The 22,422-nt window shown below is 40.1% G+C and overlaps 1 protein-coding gene across 3 annotated transcripts in view; it reads left to right on the top strand.

The window, feature by feature from the left end:
- The window catches only part of LOC115223845, an 87,021-nt gene extending 64,931 nt beyond the window's left edge, over positions 1 to 22,090 (top strand). For 2 of the 3 annotated variants that reach the window (XM_036513001.1, XM_036513002.1), the window contains 10 exons: positions 4,835 to 4,965; positions 6,463 to 6,588; positions 8,925 to 9,110; positions 11,051 to 11,219; positions 12,178 to 12,219; positions 13,318 to 13,489; positions 14,817 to 14,922; positions 16,746 to 16,980; positions 18,210 to 18,431; positions 20,406 to 22,090. In XM_036513001.1, coding sequence (XP_036368894.1) covers positions 4,835 to 4,965; positions 6,463 to 6,588; positions 8,925 to 9,110; positions 11,051 to 11,219; positions 12,178 to 12,219; positions 13,318 to 13,489; positions 14,817 to 14,922; positions 16,746 to 16,980; positions 18,210 to 18,431; positions 20,406 to 22,006 — 2,990 coding nt within the window. In that variant the 3' untranslated portion in view covers positions 22,007 to 22,090. The remainder of the gene's footprint in view (positions 1 to 4,834; positions 4,966 to 6,462; positions 6,589 to 8,924; positions 9,111 to 11,050; positions 11,220 to 12,177; positions 12,220 to 13,317; positions 13,490 to 14,816; positions 14,923 to 16,745; positions 16,981 to 18,209; positions 18,432 to 20,405) is intronic. The other variant, XM_029794529.2, reaches the window with a different exon arrangement.
- The last annotated feature ends 332 nt before the right edge of the window (positions 22,091 to 22,422 follow it).

The following is a 22,422-nucleotide window of genomic DNA, read 5'->3' on the forward strand; positions in this document are numbered from 1 at the left end:
AAATTATTATTATTATTATCGCATGTTATGACGGTGGAGTGGTTGTGAGTGTTTATTCTTCGGTTAGTTTTCATTGAGAAGGCTTCACTGTGATGGAAAGCGTTCCAACAATGACCCTGCTGTCTTTTTGAGCATCTAGAAAACTTCATTGTTGTTACTTTTTGGGTTTAATTTCAGGGACGGTTGACTGTTATTTCTAGCGGCTCCTCTGTCACACTGACCACTTTAGTATCTTCGGGTTTCACCACATAATATAGAGTGATATCGTTTATCTATGGAACCGTTCTCATCCTATTTATCTAACGGAACCTCTGACGCCATATGGTCGATCGATTTGCTAGAAACAGCTGCCAAATCTCAAATTATATGTGCCACCAGATTGGAATCAGATGGCCACGGTGCTTTGGATAAACATACTGGTTTGAATAAAATCCCCTTGATCATAGCCCTACACCAGTGTTCCTCAACCAGGGTCCATATAAGATTTCGTTGTCAAAATTTATCTGCAATAAATTGATAATGCTTTTACAATACACAAAATATTTAAACCATTTTTTTAATATAATTCTTAATATAATTGAGAATTCCATTCAGGTTTCAGAAACTAACATCAGTGTCAGTGCAGTGATGAGGTCTCGCTTCCTGGCTGTAAGGAAGCGAAACCCACTTTATGTGGGTGTCAGGTTTTGTGTTTTTGTTATGTTTAGTGATCGAGGGTTTCTGCTGGAGGGTCCACTTTCAGACTGTTTGTCTAATTGAATTAAATTCCACTCTCCTTTGTGTGTGTGTGTGTGTGTGTGTGTGTGTGTGTGTACATTAAGGCACTTGTCCCATTTGGAGATTGCTGAAATACGGGACGATAATCTTTTTTTTTTTCACTATTTTTTATATACATTCATATACAAACACACACACACATCTGTTCAACATTAATTAAAACAGAACTTGTATTTTGGGGGTTAAAACCATCCTGAGTTTTTTTTTTTTTTTGTGGCACATAAAAAGCACCATCTGTTTGTGGCCGTTGCCAGCCTCGCCTGGCCCCCGTGCCAGTGGCACGTAAAAAGCACCATCCGTACGTGGCCGTTTGCCAGCTCCATCTGGCACCTGTGCGGGTGGCACGTAAAAAGCACCCACTACACTCACGGAGTGGTTGGCATTAGGAAGGGCATCCAGCCGTAGAAACACTGCCAGATCAGACTGGGCCTGATGCAGCCTTCTGGCTGCCCGGACCCCAGTTGAACCGTCCAACCCATGCTAGCATGGAAAGCGGATGCTAAATGATGATGATGATGATGATTGATGATGGGTTGGGAATAAAGATCTTTACTTGACAACACATTGATGGACAGATTCCTCTCTCCAAGGATCTCAACTTTTGTTCGCACTCACACACACACACACACACACACACACATGCCTGTATATGTACAACATGTGTGGCTTCAGTAATATATATAATAAGTTTGAGTTGGCTCCACATTGAGATGCTCATAACATCTGATGAGATGAACATATCCTTCGCATCCAAGAAACTTCAAGTTATGCAGAGCAGAGTCAAACTGTTATTAACAATATACGTAACTCCTATCAAATGTATTGAGTGCTACATGCTTTGGTTTGCTGTTTGTTCACTCACTTGTGTGTGTGTGTGTGTATCTAAAACTCATGCCAACATGGAAAATGGACATTAACCCCTTACCCGGCAGAAACGAATATATGCGTTTTGACCGAAATCGTTTTTTTCCATCTCTGGCGAGTTAACTCGTCAAAAGATAGACTCGCCAAAATCGACAGCAAACGAGTTCCTTCGTCTAATAAAAGGGGTTAACTCGTTTCTGCCCAAAGCGGTAATTTAAAATCAATATTATTGAATTAAAATTCATAATAAATAAGGTTTGAAATATACCTCGAAATCACCATTCAAAACATAGTAAAATAAAACAATTAAAAAATATGTCTGAAAAAATACATTTATTTTCAAAAAAATTGTTGGGTAAGGGGTTAAATGATGATGATGTGTTTCTAAGTGAAAGAATTTAGTTTGTGTTTTGTGTATGTAGCTCACACAGAATGAGAAGTCAATCATCATTATCATCATCACCATCATCATTTAATGTCTGTTGTCCATGCTGGCATGGGTTGGATGATTTGACCAGGGCTGGTAAGCCGGAAGGCTACACCAGACTCCAGTCTAATTTGGGATGGTTTCTACAGCTGGATGCTCTTCCTAATGCCAACCACAACAAGAGTGCAATGGGTGCTTTTATGTGCCACCAGCACAGGTGCCATTTGTGTGACATCGGTATCTGCCACAACTGCAATTTTGCTCAGCTTGATGGGTCTTCTTCTCAAGCACAACATAATGCCAAAGGTCTTGGTCATTGCCCCTGTGAGGCACCAACATTCGAAAGGTACTTTTTACATGCCACTGGCACGGGTGCCCGTTATGTGACACCAGCATCGGCCATGACTGTGATTCCACTTGGCTTGGTGGGTCTTCTCAAACACAGCACATTGCCAAATGTCTCTCGGTCACCATTCATTGCCTCTCTGAGGCTCGAAGATCATGCTTCACCACTTCGTCCCATGTCTACCTCTACCACAGGTTCCCTTCACAGTTAGAGATCAGCTCTTCTTTACACAGCTGTTCTCATCCATACACATCACACAACCATATCAGTGCAATCTTTTCTCTTGCACACCACATCTGATGCCTCTTAAGCCCAACTTTTCTCCCAATATTGGATATAAAGTATAAAATGGTATGCTGGGGAAAATGTTTAGCGGTATGTTGTCCATCTTTACGTTCCCAGTCCAAATTCTGCATAGGTAGGCTTTGCCTTTCAAACTTTCAGGGTTGATAAAATAAGTACCTATTTCTTTATTACCCACAAGGGGCTAAACACAGAGGGGACAAACAAGGACAGACATAGGTATTAAGTCGATTACATCGACCCCAGTGCGTAACTGGTACTTAATTTATCGACCCCGAAAGGATGAAAGGCAAAGTCGACCTCAGCGGAATTTGAACTCACAACGTAACGCAGACGAAATACCGCTAAGCGTTTCGCCCGGCGTGCTAACGTTTCTGCCAGCTCGCCGCCTTATAAAATAAGTACCAGTACTGATAAAATAAGTACCAGTTAAGCGCTGGGGGTCAATGTAATCGACTTACCCTCTCCATAGAAACTACTGGCTTTGTAAGATTTAATTTTGATATTGGGAAGGTTAGCATATTCTACAGATTGCCAAGATCATTTCTTGAGTCTGAAGAACTGAGAAATGAGACTGACAATTGCTGAAATATATGGATCTTTCTAAAGAGCATTGAGCTGTAGAAACCATTCCAAAGTAGACAGGGAGCCCAGGCAGCTCTTCTGCTGGTCAGCTTCTATCAAACTGTCCAACCCATGCCAGCATGAGAAATGGATGTTAAATGATGACAAGGAGTATTGAATTATTTTTTACTCTGTATATGCATATACACAATACATAAACACATCATCTCGCACACACACACGTGTGTTAATTGTTTAGATATTTGACATCAATGTTGCACCTGTGTGGACTCTTGCTTAAGTACACCTGTCTGCATCTACTTCTCTGTTTGTGTGTGTATGTATTACATCCCATGTGTGTGTGTGTGTGTATACACTTGTAATACCTATTTCTTTACTACCCATAAGGGGCTAAACATAGAGGGGACAAACAAAGACAGACAAACGAATTAAGTCGATTACATCGACCCCAGTGCATAACTGGTACTAAATTTATCAACCCCGAAAAGATGAAAGGCAAAGTCAACCTCGGCGGAATTTGAACTCAGAACGTAACGGCAGACGAAATACCACTAAGCATTTCGCCTGGTGTGCTAACAGTTCTGCCAGCTCGCCACCTGTAATATGTCATCACGTTTCTGCTGCCAATTAGAGAGGCTGCAAGCACTAAACCACATGGCCACCTGCCTTTGTTTCTTTCTGGGGTGGAGTCAGATGGAATTCTGCCTGATAAGGCATATTTGTGGGTTCAGGCATTTAAAGGAGTATTATGTGTGTCTATATGTTTATGGTATAATTGTCTTGTATATTTTATGTATATGTATGTGTGTGTACATACGTTTCATAAATATGTGTGTCCATGTATATATAGGTATGTATTTATGTGTGGATATATATATATATGTGTGTGTGTGTGTGTGTGTGTGTGTATGTATTTGTGTGTATGTGTGTGTGTATGTATATATATATATCTATCATCATCGTTTAATGTCCACTTTCCATGCTAGCATGGGTTGGACAAATGACTGAGGGCTGTCGAACCAGATGGCTGCACCAGGCTTCAATCTTGATCTGGTAGATTTTCTACAGCTGGATGCCCTTCCTAACGCCAAATATAAGGTATAAGTTACAGGTGTTTAAATCCTCTAAGAGATAGATTTATACAAAGGCACTCCTGGTGTATTACCTCAGTATATATGGTCCTTGGTATAAGGTATACAGCAGCAGGTAATTAAAAAGGTAAACCATAGTTTAATGTATATATAATGTATATATAGAGTGGTTGTTTCTTATCGTCTATATATACATTAAACTACACACTTCTCATTGATGTTTTTCCTCCATTTTCTTATTGTATATATATATATATATATATATATATATGTGTGTGTATATATATATATATATATATAATATGGCTGGTTTAAATGCCAAAGAGTTGATCCCAGGCTCTGAATATTAAAACATCCCGTTTAAATGACATCCAAAATCTCTTTTATTGCAACATATCATCTTTTAATTGATCTTTTTTTTTTTCCCTTTCTCTTCTCCAGGAATTGACACCAGAATCAAGTTTAGCATTGAACCACCATTGGTTGGTGAGAACGCCTACGAACAATGGGTAGATGCTATGAAAGGGGTTGCACGACTCCCTCTCGGGATCCCTGAGGAATTCAGAAGAAAGGTAAGCTTTCTCTTTTTGAGAATTTCTTTGGATTGTTTCTCCATCGTGGTTCTGGCCAGCCTGGATCCTCTGCTGCAGTATCATTGATGTCATCATCCTTTAATACCATTCTCATCTTCATCCCTTTCCACACCGTTTTCAGCAATCCCTTCCATTCTGTACCCCCATTTATCTTTCCCCTCTTCTCTGGCATACTTCATCTTCAACCCTTCTCATATCTGTTATCATTCATAACACCTTCTCCTCTTCCCATCACACCCCATTCGCTATAGCCACCCTTATGTATACTCACATCTCCCTCCCCACTGCTCCTATACTTTGCACATCAACCCCCTACTCCCTGAGCCCCTTTTATCTCCTACTTTTCCCCCTGGTATTTCCCATCAACTTCAGCTTCACCTTTGTTCACCACTATGTTCACCTCCACCCCTATCACTAACCACCTGCCACTCTCTTCTCCCTCTTATGAAACTGCCCCTCTCCCCGTCCCATGATCTACTGCCTTTATTCTCTCTTATGCTCACCTCAGGCACCCTATTACTATCATCTTTAGCTTCTTCCCAGATACTCCTATCCACTTTTATAAAACATGAGGTAACCATGTATCTCCTCTATAGCAATGCACCTGTGCTTGTCCCTTTATCATACTTTGACCTCTCAACACCTGATATAAAACCCCTTCTCTCAAATACTTCCCCACACCTAGTCAAGGGCGATTTTTTGGCCTTTTTCCTACTCTTTCCCTGTCTTGCAAGTTACTTGATGACCTCACTAGTGTCATTGGCAGAAAAAAAAAAGGCACCTAGTATACACTGTAAAGTGGTTGGCATTAGGAAGGCCATCCACCCTTAAAAACAATGCCAAAGGTGACACTGGAGTCCCATGGTATGCCAGATCCTGTCAAACAGTCCAACTCATGCCTGCATGGAAAACAGAAATTAGATGATAATGATGGTTTTTCAAGCACTTTTATTTAGCGAAATGCATTCTCTCAACACAGACCACTCTCTGCTTCATTCAGTGGCATAGCTAATAGGGGAGCCAGAGGAGCAACTGCTCCCCCCCCCCCAGCATATTTTTCAAAATTGGCATCTTTTATAAAATGTATAATCAACAAGTTAAAAATTGTTTGGTATGTGTCATGGTGCCATTTTTTTTTTCTTATATGCTCACTCCGTCCCTAAATTTAGGACTTGGCTTCATCCATTATATACCTTCTCTCTCTTTCGGAGAGGCACTGAGCAGCTATACGCACACATACACACACACGGCAGTAACTTCCACCTACCGAATTCAATCACAAAGCTTCGGTCGACTCGGGGCTATAGAGGAAGACGCCTCCCCAAAGTGCCATGCAGTGGGACTGAACCCGAAACCATGTACATTCGAGATATTTTCTTTTCTATAAATCCCAATACATTTCTAACCTGATTTGTTTGTTGTTGTTTTTCTCCCCAATTTCCTATATTTTTTTTTTTTCCTCATTTATTTCTTCAGGTGTGGCTGAGTTTGGCTGACCATTATATCAAAGAGATCCATCTGGACTGGGAGAAAACCGTGCGATTTGCTTTTAATGATCGCTGCAATCCAGACGACAATAAACTTGGACTTCAAATTGTCAAGGTAATAAAAAGACATAATTCAATTATCTTAGAAATATCTCTTTCCTTCTGACCAGCTACGTCCATTTCCATGCCTTTATTTATGTTCTGTCTTAGCATTTTACATCCTCCACTCCACCCAGCTTTAGTGCAGGATTCACATGAGTTTGTGTTGTGTGACTGAGACGTTATTTAACCCTTTAGCATTTAAACCGGCCCTCATATCCGGCCAAAAGTATTCTGCCTGTTTTATGTTCAAACTGGCCAGATCTGGTCTCTCACACCAACCCTACAATATCGTTTTAAAAATTAACAGCTACCTCATCAAAATCTCATAGCTACAAGATAATGCATTTAAACTGGCCATATCCGGCCAAAAGTATTCTGCCTATTTTATGCTCAAACTGGTCAGATCTGGTCTCTCACACCAACCCTACAATATCGTTTTAAAAATTAACAGCTACCTCATCAAAATCTCATAGCTACAAGATAATGCCTGATTAGTTCAAGGCAGTGTGGATAAAAAAGGATTAATTTTGGCAGAATAATGTGAACACTAAAGGGTTAATTTAATGACCAGTGCCGCCTCGACTGGCTTCCGTGCCGGTGGCACGTAAAATGCACCAATCCAACCGTGGCCGTTGCCAGCCTCGCCTGGCACCTGTGCGGGTGGCACGTAAAAAGCATCCACTACACTCACGGAGTGGTTGGCGTTAGGAAGGGCATCCAGCTGTAGAAACGTTGCCAGATAAGACTGGAGCCTGGTGCAGTCTTCTGGCTTCCCAGATCCCCGGTCGAACCGTCCAACCCATGCCAGCATGGAAAGCAGACGTTAAACGATGATGATGATGACATTGCTCCATTGATGTTCACAAGGTTCCTGAAGGTTCCTTTTCCTGTCGTGATGGAGCTGGTGGTGGAAGGCACAGTTTCAACTCTGAATGCAAAGATGTAAAGCGAATATCACAAAGCTTTTTCTCTGATGCTTTAGCAGTATCACCACCCATCTACCACCCCTGGACTACTATTTTGTTGGCCCAAAAAGATGAGCAGCAAAATTGATCTCAGTCAGATTTGAACTCAGAGCTGAGACAAACTGCAAACCATTACTCTTTTACTCTTTTACTTGTTTCAGTCATTTGACTGCGGCCATGCTGGAGCACCGCCTTTAGTCGAGCAAATTGACCCCGGGACTTATTCTTTGTAAGCCCAGTACTTATTCTATCAGTCTCTTTTGCCGAACCGCTAAATGACAGGGACGTAAACACACCAGCATCGGTTGTCAAGCGATGCTAGGGGACAAACACAGACACACAAACACACACACATACATACATATATATACATATATACGACAGGCTTCTTTCAGTTTCCGTCTACCAAATCCACTCACAAGGCATTGGTCGGCCTGGGGCTATAGCAGAAGACACTTGCCCAAGGTGCCACGCAGTGAGACTGAACCCGGAACCATGTGGTTGTTTAGCAAGCTACTTACCACACAGCCATGACTGCCAGTTTGCTGCTCCCTTTTTCACATCTTTTTGTTAGGCCCCTTATGTTCTAAATTAAAATCCTACCTAAACTGATGTTTCTTTTCATTCCTCCATGATTGTTAAAATATATACATTATGTACATTATTTACATTTGACGGATATTTGTCCTCATCTTGTTTGTTGTTAACACAACGTTTCGGCTGATATACCCTCCAGCTTTCATCAGGTGTCTTGGGGAAATTTTGAACCTGGGTTCTCATTCTTAAGGTATTTTTCAATGTTCACTGCCTGGAATTGAACTCGGAATCTTGGGGTTAGTAGCCCGTGCACTTAACTACTACACCATATGCCCTGCCTGAATAATAACAACAATAATAATAACAATAATAATAATAATAATAACAATAATAATAATAATAACAATAATAATAATAATAACAATAATAATAATAATAATCACAATAATAATAATAATAACAATAATAATAATAATAACAATAATAATAATACAATAATAATAATAACAATAATAATAATAATAACAATAATAATAATAACAACAATAATAATAATCACAATAATAATAATAATAATAATAACAACAACAATAATAATAATAACAACAATAATAATAATACCAACAACAACACTCTTAACCTCCTTCACTAAAGATTCCGAGTTCGATTCCAGGCAGTGATCTGAATAATAATAACATCGAAAAAGTACCACAGGAACGAGAACCCAGGTTTGAAATTTCCCCAAGACACCTGATGAAGGCTGGAGGGAACACAAGAACTGTTTCTATCAAACAATCAACTCATTTTCCATTTCCTTATCTTTCTCTGCTAAAATTAATTTTTTCAGGATCTCCATCGGACTGGTTGTCGCAGCTTCAGTGGCCATGACAACGAGGAAGAACGTGCTGTTCTGAAGCGTGTCCTGTTGGCCTATGCTCGCTGGAATAAAAATGTTGGTTACTGCCAGGGTTTCAATGTGATAGCGGCATTATTGCTGGATGTCTTTGATAGGAGGGAAGATGAAGCATTGAAAGTAAGTACAGTTCTTGAACCTTCTTCGACTTGCTATTCCATATCTTGGTGGTGGTGGTGGTGGTCATGGCAGCAATGGTATGCTGAGGAGAGTGAGTTTTTAGATCCAGGGCTGTGGAATTGAGCTCACCATTTCTGTTTTTGAATCTCTTACATTGTATCTAGGACAACTTTGTCCATTTGTGACCATTCCATCTTTCATTCAAGCACAGTGTATCTAAGATTACGTTATCATATGTGGTGGTGGTCACTAGCTCCAGATATGTCTAATTCAACAGTGCACTCCTTTCCGATTGTGACCATCCTATCTTTCATTCAGGTATAGTGCATCTAGGATTACATTATCATATGTGGTGGTGGTCACTAGCTCCAGATATATCTACTCAAATAGCGCATGCCTTCCCTGTTGTGACCATCCTGTTTTTCATCCAGGCAAAGTGTACCTAGGACTACACAACAAAGGAAGATCCAGATAATCTGTATCTGTACCCAGAGCCCTCTTAGCAGTGTTATAGTCCCCTGGGAAAATCAGTGCATTGAGCCATTACTCTTTACTCTTTTACTTGTTTCAGTCATTTGACTGCGGCCATGCTGGAGCACCGCCTTTAGTCGAGCAACTCGACCCCGGGACTTATTCTTTGTAAGCCCAGTACTTACTCTATCGGTCTCTTTTGCCAAACCGCTAAGTGACGGGGACATAAACACACCAGCATCGGTTGTCAAGCAATGCTAGGGGGACAAACACACGCACACATAAATACATATATACGACAGGCTTCTTTCAGTTTCCTTCTACCAAATCCACTCACAAGGCTTTGGTTGGCCCGAGGCTATAGTAGAAGACACTTTCCCTAAGTGCCACGCAGTGGGACTGAACCCGGAACCATGTGGTTGGTAAGCAAGCTACTTACCACACAGCCACTCCTGCGCCTTTGGATATTTTTTACTGACAGTAACCACAGCATATATAGATCAGAATAGGGTCCCTATGTCTGAGGGGCCTCCAAGAAAATCAGTGCACTGAAGCACGTCATGCATGGATTAGAATTAAAACCCCTAAACCTATGGGTCTCCCTGGGCAAATGCTCAGTGTGGCCCTGCTCTAAAACAACCCTGTCTCTGTGCATCACAGTTCCTTATAAATTGCAGCATCTTTTAGAGGAACACCTTCAGGTGTTGTGGTGGCTCAGAATGCTTATAGACATAGATGCAGGTATAGTTGTGTGGTAAGTAGTTTCCTTATCCAACCACATGGTTCCAGGCTCAATCCCACTCTCTGTCACCTTCAGCAACTATTTTCTGCTATAGCCCCAGGTTACAGTAGTGGGCTCGGTGGACAGAAACTGAAAGAAGCTCATTGTATAAATGTGTGTATTTAGGGCGGCAAGCTGGCAGAATCCTTAACATGCCAGGCAAAATGCTTAGCGGTATTTCGTCTGCAGTTATGTTCTGAGTTCAAATTCTACCGAGGTCGACTTTGCCTTTCATCCTTTTGGGGTCGATTAAATAAGTACCAGTTACGCACTGGGGTCAATGTAATCGATTTAATCCCTTTGTCTGTCCTTGTTTGTCCCCTCTATGTTTATCCCCCTGTCGGCAAGGTCAAGGGACACATCGGGTTCCACAGTCTGTTTAGGCATGATTTCTACAGCTGGATGTTCTTCCTTTTGCCAGCCACTTTACACCGTGTGCTGGGTGCTCTTAACGTGGGCACCACCACCACCACCACCACCACCAACACCAGTGCTTTTTATCCCTACAAGTTGACTATATTGACTCCAACTTTATCAACCCTGAAAGAATGAAGGGCAAAGTTGACTTTGGCAGGATTTGAACTCAGAACTGAAAGAAATACTGCTAAGCGTTTTGTCCATGTTAATGATTCCATTAATTATATTAACTTCATTTAATTAACGATCGCTTTGGTTTCTTTTCTATCAGGTTATGGTTTACCTCATCGACCACGTGCTACCTGACAGTTATTTTGCCAACAATTTGCGTGCCTTATCTGTTGACATGGCTGTTTTTAGGGATCTGCTGCACTGGAAGTTCCCTTATCTCTCTCAGCACTTGGAAAATCTACAGAAAGCAGCTCAGGAAGAAGCATCAGGTAAGAGGGTTTCTGTTCTTTCATTTTTTTTAAAGATTATAATATATATTCAAGGGTACGAGTATGGTTGCGTAGTTAAGAAGCTTGTTTCCTAACCATGTGGCTTCAGGTTCAATCCCACCACATGGTACCTTGAGCAAGTGTCTTTTATTATAGCCCTGGGCTGACCAAAGCCTTAAGAGACTGAAAGAAGTCCCTTGAACATGTCATTCTTTGACATCTGTTTCCTATGCTGTCATGGGTTGGACAGTTTGAGAGCTGTACTGTGTTTAAGTCTGATTTGGCATGGTTTCTACAGCTGGGTGTCCTTTCTAAGGCCAACCACTTTAGAGTGTGCTGGGTGCTTTGTATGTGGGACTGGCCCAAGTGCTTTTTTTATGTGGAACCAGAACAAAACTCTTGCAGGCCAATCCTCACGTGTGTGTGTGTGCACCCCTTTATATTGCATCACACAAGCAGTGCCATTTATCTCCAGTCCTCCTTGAAAATATTTGGCCAAAGGAAAATATTACCATACTCAGAAACAGGTAAGGCTTTAAGTTAACTATAACACCTCCTAAAACTTAGTCAAGGGCGATTTTTTTTGGCCTTTTTCCAACTCTTTCCCTGTCTTGCAAGTTACTTGATGACCTCACTAGTGTCATTGGCACAAAAAAAGGCACCCAGTATACACTGTAAAGTGGTTGGCATTAGGAAGGCCATCCACCCACAGAAACAATGCCAAAGCTGACACTGGAGATCAGCCGAGTCCCATGGTTTGCCAGATCCTGTCAAACTGTCCAACCCATGCCAACATGGAAAACAGACGTTATAAATCATTATTGCTGTTCTTGTGAGTGAAAGTGGTGGTTGTGGTGGGGGACTAAGAAAAGTAGGCATGTATGGAACTAAATGCCTTTCATTCTAGCATCCTGAGTTCAAATAACATTAGGGCCTATCTTACTTTTCATTATTCCAGGGTTAATAAAGCCTATACCATTTATACAACAGTTTGAATCAGGTATACCCACACAAATTTTAAAATTTCATTTTTTTTTAACGCTTTGGAATAACAAATTAATATTTTTGCCTAACCCTTTTGTCACCATAATTCTGTTGAAATGCACTGCCTTTGGTTCAATTGATTTTCAAAATAATGAAGAATTTACTAAAATAACTTTGCCATTAATTGAACTGGTGTGTGGAACATAAATTAACATAAAATGTTGAAGGAAGCTTTTTATTTAGATCACTTTAACCCTTTTGTTACCATATTTCTGCTGAAATGCACGGACTTTAATAAAATAACTTTGTCATTATTAAGCTGATGTTTGGAACAATTTAACATGGAATTTTGATACAAGACTTTAATGTAAATCAATTTAAACCTTTTGCCTCAATAGTTTTTTGTTTCAATTAATTTTCAACATAATGCAACATGGTTAGCAACATGGTTATGTCATTAAGCTGGTGCCTGGAGTATAAATTTTGAAGGAAGATTTTAATTTAAATTAGTTTAAGCCTTTTGCCACCATAATTGTGTTGAAATTCTTTACCTTTACTTCAAATAATTTTGGAAATAACGATGAATTTACTAAAATGTAAAGCCAATATCACAAAGCTTCTTGTCTGGTGCTTTAGCAGTGTCACCACCCATCTACCACCCCTGGACTACTATTTTGTTGGCCCAAAAAGATGAGCAGCAAAATTGATCTCAGTCAGATTTGAACTCAGATCGCTCAGAGCTGAGACAAACTGCAAACCATTCTATACAATACTCTGATGACTGCCAGTTTGCTGCCCCCTTTTTCACATCTTTTTGTTAGGCCCCTTATGTTCTAAATTAAAATCCCACATAAACAGATGTTTCTTTCTAAATTAAAATCCCACATAAACAGATGTTTCTTTCTAAATTAAAATCCCACATAAACAGATGTTTCTTTTCATTCCTCCATTTTGTTGTTATTAAGCTGGTGTAAAGAGTATAAATTAAGATGAATTTTGATGAATTTTAATTTAGATCACTTCATGTCAAAGAATTTGTATCAAAGAACCAGATGTGGTATTGAAAATGTTAAATAAAACTGATTTTGAAACCATGTTTTTCTTGTCTTGCCAGGTGCCATCTATGAGCCTCCATTAACCAATGTCTTCACAATGCAATGGTTTCTGACTCTGTTTGCAACTTGTCTTCCAAAGAAAACTGTTCTCCGATTGTGGGATTCTATATTACTGGAAGGTTCTGAGATATTACTACGAGCAGCATTGGTAATCTGGAACAAACTGTCCAAGTAAGCATGCATGATTTCTATCTGATAATTCTCATTTCTCTGTCAGGTTATTGGGGATTTAGTAGCCACGGACTCTGGTTCAATCCTACGGTGCTGCATCATAACTGTCTTCTGCTGTAGCCTGGGCTGTGTGTTGGAAATGATAGCTTTGTATTGTCTGCAAGCCATACTTGGTAACCTCTGTTATGTGATTTAACTAGTGTTCGGGGAGGAAGGTCTATAAGTGGTCACTTGATCTGCTAGAAATAACATCCCTCAGATGGCACATTGCCAAAAAAATGGTTGAATACTAATTGGTTGATCCAGTAGGTGGAGCCACTGTACAGTAAAGCCATCAAGAGCAAGGCCCTGAAATGGTGTGCCCAGATTCTCTCCCGACGACTTCTAAAACCTGCTGCTTTCTGTTACATGGAGCTTTCAGTTGGCAGTACTTTCTCTGGCAAGCTACTTGCAAGTCTCTCTTGTAACTAGAAATAGTAGGCAAATCTCCTTCAAATCGCACTCTCTGCTACTTTAGACTAGAGAGGACCCATGGTGTCATGTACATTTTATTTGAAAACATAAAGGATGAGATGATCTCAGCTGGGACACCTTTTATTATGGATCACCTTGATCAGAGCTGAGCTGGATGCAAACAACAGCAACAACAATATTAGAAAAACAGTTTACAATGCATTGTCTTTTCTTTAGACATCTTGACGAAATCTTTAAAGAATGGAGTTGAAAAGATTTCTCCAAGAATTCATTCTGACTTGAAGAGATTCCAGATGTATTGAAAATCAATGGCCGTTCTTTAATTTGAAACTGTTTTTCAAGAAATTTTAAATCATGGAATCTTAATTTTGGTAATTTAAGGAGAATAATTCAAACCAGTCTGCATGGTTTTGAGTTCAGTGCCAGTGAGCAGTGCCATGGGCAAGTGTCTTCTACTATAGTTCCAGGCTAACCAAAGCCTTTTGAGAGCACACGATCTCAGATCAAATCACTTGCTATGCGAGTACATCTCCGTAAATATATATAATGAATATAATAAATGTTGACAATTTTTTCTATCTTATATTTTGTAAACAAATAATGCAATATTACATAAAGCATTTTATAAGGTTTCTTTCTTATCTGGAAACTCGCCACGTACCAGAAGCTGATGGATCATGGACCGGCACCGGTCCAAGGATCACCACTTTGAGTAGTACTGCTCTAAGCGATTTTAATAATTGTATGTGTGTGTGTGAGTTTCTCCTTATTGCTGTAGGATGTTCTTCTCATGTCCCAAGCTTTGTTGCTGTGTCTTGTGTATCCTGACATGTCTGTCTGTCTGTCACCACAGGAGAATATTAATGGTTGGCAGTGCTGATGAGTTCTATACTCTCATGGGTGAACTGACCCAAGAAATGGTCAGTGGGGACAAGTTCAGTCCGGAAAAGTTAATAAAGGTAAATGACATCAATTCCTTATTATTTTTATGCATATTTTAAGTCTGACGTGTGTGTGTTGTGTGTGTGTGTGTGTGGTGTGTGTGTGTGTGTGTGTTGTGTGTGTGTGTGTGTCATGTGCATGCATGTATGTCTATTGTGTGTGCATGCATATATGGCATACTTGCATACACACACACATGATTCAATAAAGGAGACTCTATTTGGTCACTCAATTTGCTAGAAATAGCAACCAAATCTCTCAGCTGTCTTCAAAAAACAGGATTGACATGTTGGATAATCAAGTCTTTGATTGTCTAGAACAAAACAAGGGGATGGTCACTTCTAGAATGCCTTTAATTTTTTGTCTGTTCTATTCAGCTTGCCTTGGTACTTGCTGGACTAATCAAAATCGCTGCCATCCTATAAATGCAGGCTTGTCCTTTACGGGTGCCAGTGCCATATAAAAAGCACTTGCGCCAGAGCTGCATGGGCACATCTGTGCCACTGGCATGTAAAAAAAAAAAGGTACTCAGTACACTCTGTAAAGTGGTTGGTGTTAGGAAGGGCATTGAGCCATAGAAACCATGCCAAAACAGTCAACTGGAGTCTGGACAGTGCCCTTGCTGGCCAGCTCCTGTCAAACCATCTAACGCATGCCAGCATGGAAAACGAACTTTAACCCTTTAGTGTTTAAACCGGCCGTATCTGGCCCAAATATTCTATATGTTTTATATTCAAACTGGTGATATCTGGCCTCTCACACCTAACCTACAATGACATTCAGAAAATAAACATTCACATCACTGAAACCTCAAAGCTATAAGATAATGCAGGATTAATTAAAAACAATTTGAGTGAAAAAGTATTATATTTAACAGAGTAATCTGAACACTAAAGGGTTAAACAATGATGATGAAAGTACATTGGCCTCAAAAGATCAAAAAGTGTCAGAAGAAATACCACAAAGCATTTTGTCTAATGCTGGAATATTCCTACTCAGCCTGCCGACAGTCCCATCTGCCGGTGCTGGTGTAAGTTCATCCGTCAATATTTTCTGTGCTATTCAGCTCTTTACAACTATGCAAGACAAGATGTTTTTTGCAGGACAAATGCTGTGGCTTATGGCATTTAAAATGACACATCCCAGTTAAGTTGGATGTGTAAATTAATCATTTAGCATTTAAACTGGCCAAATCATTCTACCTGCTTTACATTCAAACCAGCCAGATGTGACCTATCACACCTACCCTAGTGTTAATTTTAAAATTTTACAATCACAAAGCTGAGATAATGCTTGATTAGTTCAAAACTAGCAGTATTGCCTGGCGTTGCTCGGGTTTGTAAGGGAAATAACTATAAAGCATTTTTAGAGAGTTATAGCCAAAAAATAGCAAAAAAATGCATTAAAAATGGAAAAAAAATTATGGTAAATTTTTTTTTAAATCGTTGACTCATCGTAGACATTTTTAGAGTTACTTCCCTTATATAATAGCGAAAAAATGCATTAAAATGAGAAAAAATGATGGTAAACTTTTTTAAAATCGTAGACGCGCGCTAATACCCAGAAGGGCTCGATATGAATCACGACTATAAGATACCCGGTTTTGGTTAAACTGCACCGCAAAATGTGGGAGTAGTTAGGAATCTAAATCGTAGGAGACAGACACACAACCTCTCTTTTATATATAAAGATAAGTATTATATTTGACAGAATAATCTGTGTGCTTAAGGGGTTAATATTCATTACAAAAACTGCTTCTGTTGCTAATGGCTAAAAAATAATAATAATAACAATATCAAATGACAATTCAGTTCTAACTCCCCCCGCATCTCTGTTTCAGGCAATCTACTCAATATCACCGTTCCCATTTCCACAACTGAGTGAGTTACGGGAGAAATACACTTACAACATTCGCCCGTTTAGTGGCACTGCTAACAGTGGTAAGAAAGTGAACCAGTTTGATGGTGGCGTGTCTATCAGTGACGATGACCTCGACGAAGAAGACATGGAAGCCATCCGCTGTTTCACTGGACTCTTCAACCTCCAATCTCTGAACTCGGCAAACAAGGCAAAAGGTTTGTTTTCACTTCATTTTATTTGTTGAGAAGAAACTTGCTGTTGATGACAAAAGTTCTTTTGTGGGACTTAGAGGGGGAAGAGCAAACTTCAGACATCAGGATATCTTCTAGGGTCTCAGCCTCACCTTTCACAGAATCCCTCTTGTCACTATCATCCTTGCTTCTCACTCTGTAAAGAAAACAGTGAGCAAGCAGAGCCATGAGGTTGTGAAGTCCCTTTAGCCACGTTGAGAACATGATGACCTCTCTAGAAATGGGGCCATGGAAAGTGCACCCCAGTACATTCTATTAAGTGCGGTAAATCATGTTTTTGAAATGACTAAAGGGACCTCATTAGCCCCTTGTCTACTTGCTTGACAGCCTCTTTACAGAGTAAGAAGCATGAGTGATAGATGAATAACAAAAAGGGAGGATGGTCATGGCTGTACTGGGCAGCCCAAAGCCTTGCTGCACAACTGGTTAGAGCACCATTTATGTATTCAGAAATGTAGGAGCCCTGTGCAATCTCTTGACCTGCTAGAAGCAGAAGCCAAACTTCCCTCACATCATGCTCTGCTAGCTTAAAAAAAGATGGCTTTTTTAGAGAATCTACAGTATTTATTGCCTCTAAATAGATGACTTGTTCATGGTTGGAGTGTCGAGTTGATCTGGCTTCTACAACAAAAACGAGGTAATTTTGCACCTTTCTTACCTGGCTACCAAGAATTTGTAAAAGACTATTTTGACAAAGAATTTTGAAAATAATGAAGAATTTAGTGAAATATCTTTGTCGTTATCAAACTGCTTTTTTGGAACATAAATGAAATTTAGAAGGAAGCTTTTCATTTAGATCACTTTAACCCTTTTGTTACCATATTTCTGTTGAAATACATTAGTTTTGTTTCAATTAATTTTGGAAATTATGAAGAATTTTAAGCTGGTTTTTGGAAGATAAATCAACATAAAATTTTGATGGAAGGTTTTTTAGAATTTAGATCACTATAAAACAGGAAGCTTATATCATAGAACTTGGGTCAGTTTAGGTGGGTACCAGAAGAGTTAATAGTGTTGGGATATATTTCATACAATTTATGGTTTCTAAATGAAAACTGAATCCTTCAAAGAATCAGCAAAAAAGTGAGTGAGTGAGTGGTTGGTTGGTTTCTTTCCTTCTTTCTATTGTCAATTTGAAGAACTGAACTTTAACTCTGTCACTTGCAACTAATCTATTTTGGCAATTAAAACAGGTTTAGAAGGAGACGTAACCAGCACTGCAAACAGCAACTGCAATGATATCTCAATGGTAGGACCTGGTATCTACGGAATGCCTTCAGTTACCGATTCCAACAACCTGACAGTGAATCGATCTTCGGCCTACATGACAAGAATGACGACTGATTTAAGTGCCTTGAAGAAACAATACCAAAGGCTGCGCCAAAGACAAGCTCAAGCCCATATTATTTTGTCAGGTAAATGTCCGTCCGTCCGTCCGTCTGTCTATCAGTGTTTTTTTGTCCTCTTCCTCACTGTCTGTCTCTGCTTAACCCCTCTGTCCGGTTGGTGAGGCCACGTGGCCTCATGACTACGGTGTTGCACTTGTGATCATGAGATTGTAGGTTCAATCCCTGGATTGAGTTGTACATTGCATTCTTGAGCAAATCATGTCCTTTCACATGGCTCTGCAATCACTCTGACATCTGACACACCTTGCATCTGCACAGGTAATGTTGATTTGATCCACTGTAAACAAATCATCTTTGCAGATTGTTCAGCAAAAAATTGCAAAACCTGCAGCTGTTGTTCATGATAGGAGAGTCTACCTTATTCATACACACACATTATATATATATGTGTGTGTTTGTGTGTATGTTTTCTGTGCTGATTTGGTAAACGATGTAACAAACCGTTGCAGAAAATGAACATCTGTTTGTTTATAAAAACAACACAACAAAATTATAGTCCTTAAATCCGAAGTAGGTATGGTGGTATAATGGTAAGCATACTTGCTGTGAAAACATAGAGGTGTGGATTTGAGTCCCACCCATATGGAACACCCTACTTTTTTTTCTGTCAAGGGGTTTATATGCCCCAATATTAGACTATTTTCCTTAGTCAATATGCAGTGACCACTTATAAGCTTTAAACTTATAAATTATACATACATATATATATATATATATACACACACACACACACACACATACATTAATTAATCCCTCGCCATATTGTGGTTTATTATTTGAGCTTATGTCAATTCCCCCATGGTGTTCTTTTGCATTTATAATAAAATAAATATATACAAATTATAGAAATAATATACAGTACAATACTGTTTCTACTTCGCGCATTTTCAATTATTGCGGGGGTTTTGGAATGTAACATCTGTGATAGTCAAGGGATTAATGTATATATATATATATATATTTTTTTTTTTTACTTGTTTCAGTCATTTGACTGCGGCCATGCTGGAGCACCGCCTTTAGTCGAGCAAATCGACCCTGGGACTTATTCTTTGTAAGCCCAGTACTTATTCTATCGGTCTCTTTTGCCGAACCGCTAAGTGACGGGGACGTAAACACACCAGCATCGGTTGTCAAGCAATGCTAGAGGGGCAAACACACATGCACATACATATATATACATATATACGACAGGCTTCTTTCAGTTTCCATCTACCAAATCCACTCACAAGGCATTGGTCGGCCCGGGGCTATAGTAGAAGACACTTGCCCAAGATACCACGCAGTGGGACTGAACCCGGAACCATGTGGTTGGTTAGCAAGCTACTTACCACACAGCCACTCCTGCGCCTATATATACATATATAATCTACTATTCCACTAAAATAAGATCAACAAAAATAGCATTCTGTCCAGTGAGAGATAAGTATACATTAAATAATGGACATCATCATGACCTAATAATATCCAGCACAAACATTGGATGCTCAGGGAAATTGGAAGAAAACTTTTACATTTCGAGCGTTTGCTCTTCTGCGGACAGGCCGGACGAGGAGACACTCATGTGGTCACCTCAGTTTCATCCTGCCTGACTAAACTTCCTCCTCTCTCACACTCTTTCGTCTTCTGCCACTTTTCACAACCTTTCCTTTGAACTCCACTTACCACCTTCCTGCATCTTACTCTGTACAGATGGTAATGTTTTGTTGTGAATTTTCAAACGTACGAACCTGTATTTTAACTTCTTTTATTATTGTTACATGCACACACACAAACACACACAGCTCTGAAGAAGCTATAATTTGTTAATCAGGAACTCAACGATGAGTCCACTGTATCTCAGCAGAAACGGACATAAGCTAATGAAGGTTATAATTGTTTATTGCTTTGTCATCTCGTTTTCTTTATATATATGCGTATATATATATAATGCAGACAAACACACAGACACATACATCTCCTCCTTTTCTTCTTGTCTTCCAGCTGCCAATACTTACCAACAGAAGTCACACACAGATTTCATCACGCCCACAATTGAGTCGCCGAAAGCTATGAACCATTTATTTATTGGACGAAACGCTCTGAAAAAACACAAAAATAGATTCATAACTGCAGGGCCTCGTATTGCTTGTCAAGTTCCTTCAGGCAGTGTTCCAGGGAAAGCTGCCAGCCTTTCAGGTAAATTCCGTTCAAAGAGCTTCGATAGCCATTTTGATCCAAACCAAAGTTGCCAACCAACTGAAACTCAGAAAACAAATTGCTCAAGAAGATCGAACTCTGAAAACACCCGTCTCCCCGATGCACTGCAGCGATTGCAGTCTGCTGACAATCATAAACTTTCAAGTAGCTCCCAAGATAGTCTTCCCCAAGACGACACCAGTGGTGGTGGCACAAGTGCCAGTGTCGCCACAGCTGTTGTGGACTTGGCATCTGATACGACGTCCTCGAAGGACGACACAACTGCCGTTGAAGACACTGATGCTGGGGATAGCTCCCTTGCAGATTCTGTAACGGCTTCACAAGAGAATCCACAGGCTACCAGTGTTGAAAACCTTGCACACACGGCAGATATTTCCATAAAAGACAGTCAAGAGAACCTTAATCTCACAGACCCTCATTCTGTAAGTGAATTACTACATTCCATATCTGAGATCTCTGCAAATAATTCTGAAGATCCAGACCCCACTCAGAACATTACCAATTTAGAAACCCCAACAACTGATCCAGCATCTATTTCTAACGGTCCTCCTCAAACTGTGGATTCTGGGCCAACCATCACATCTGCCTCTTGTCACGTTGCTAATGGCAACGAAGACAATGATCACAATCAACATTCTTTAATTGCCTTTGACAATGTTCCTGAGCATCTTGAAGATGCTTCACTTGTGGTAACACCTGTTTCTCACCTGGAAGATTCTGACGCAAAAAACAGTCTAGAGGAACAGGTGAGCCAGTTACTTCGAAGCCCTTCACTCGATAGCTGTAACAATCTGGACTTTTCAGCGCTGTCCGAGGCCTCTGACGAGGTGAGCAGTTTGGCCAGCTTCTTTGAAACAAATAGTGAAAATTTCAAAGTGTCAGGTGACGACGAAAAGACACCTTTATCGTTGTCGCCATCAGAGTTATCTTGGGAAACTGTTCCGAATCCTCCCCCTTCCAAAGAACGCTTTCGTTCGCATTCGTGCTGTTCTCCTGACACGCTCTCACCGACTGAGAAAATTGGTATCAAGTTTGGTGTGGCTCGAATCAACGGAGACTCGTGGTGTCATCAGAACATGATGGAATATACCCGTAGCATGCGGCGACGGTCAACAAAGAGCGAATGCCAACTTCCAAGCAATAATTACTCAACTAATTCCAACTCGTTAGAATCCCTCAACAGCTTCACAACAGACAGCAAATTTTCTAGTCGTACTGTCAACCCCAAAACTCTAGCCCAGCAATCTGCTGCTGATCCTTCAGTTTATCTCAACCGGCACTGTGCTGTCAATGGTCTCAAATTAGGAATGTACAAACCTTCTATGTTAGTTCGTGTGAATAAAAAACAAAAGCCAAGTTTACAGCGCACCTTCAGTAAGAGCTGACTGCTACAGCACACAAGCTGATACCAAAGACTATTCGTAACTTTAAACTAAATTAAGACTCTTGCAGATCTTGTCACAGATATCTAATTATTATTATTATTATTATTATTGGTAGGCAGTGAGGTGGCAGAACCGTTAGCAGGCCAGGCAAAAATGTTTGCGGCATTTAGTCTGTTATTACGTTCTGAGTTCAGTTCAGCCGAGGTCGACTTTGCCTTTCATCCTTTCGGGGTTTGATAAAATAAGTACCGGTGAAACACTGGGGTCGATGTAATTGACTAGTCCCCTCCCGCCCCCACAAATTTCAGGCCATGTACCTTTAGTAGAAAAGATAATTATTATTGAGGCAGTGAGCTTGCAGAATTGTCAGCACACTGGGTAAAATGTTTAGCGGTATTTTGTCTGTCTTCATGATC

This window comes from Octopus sinensis, linkage group LG24, assembly GCF_006345805.1.
Source record: "Octopus sinensis linkage group LG24, ASM634580v1, whole genome shotgun sequence".
Taxonomy (NCBI): domain Eukaryota; kingdom Metazoa; phylum Mollusca; class Cephalopoda; order Octopoda; family Octopodidae; genus Octopus; species Octopus sinensis.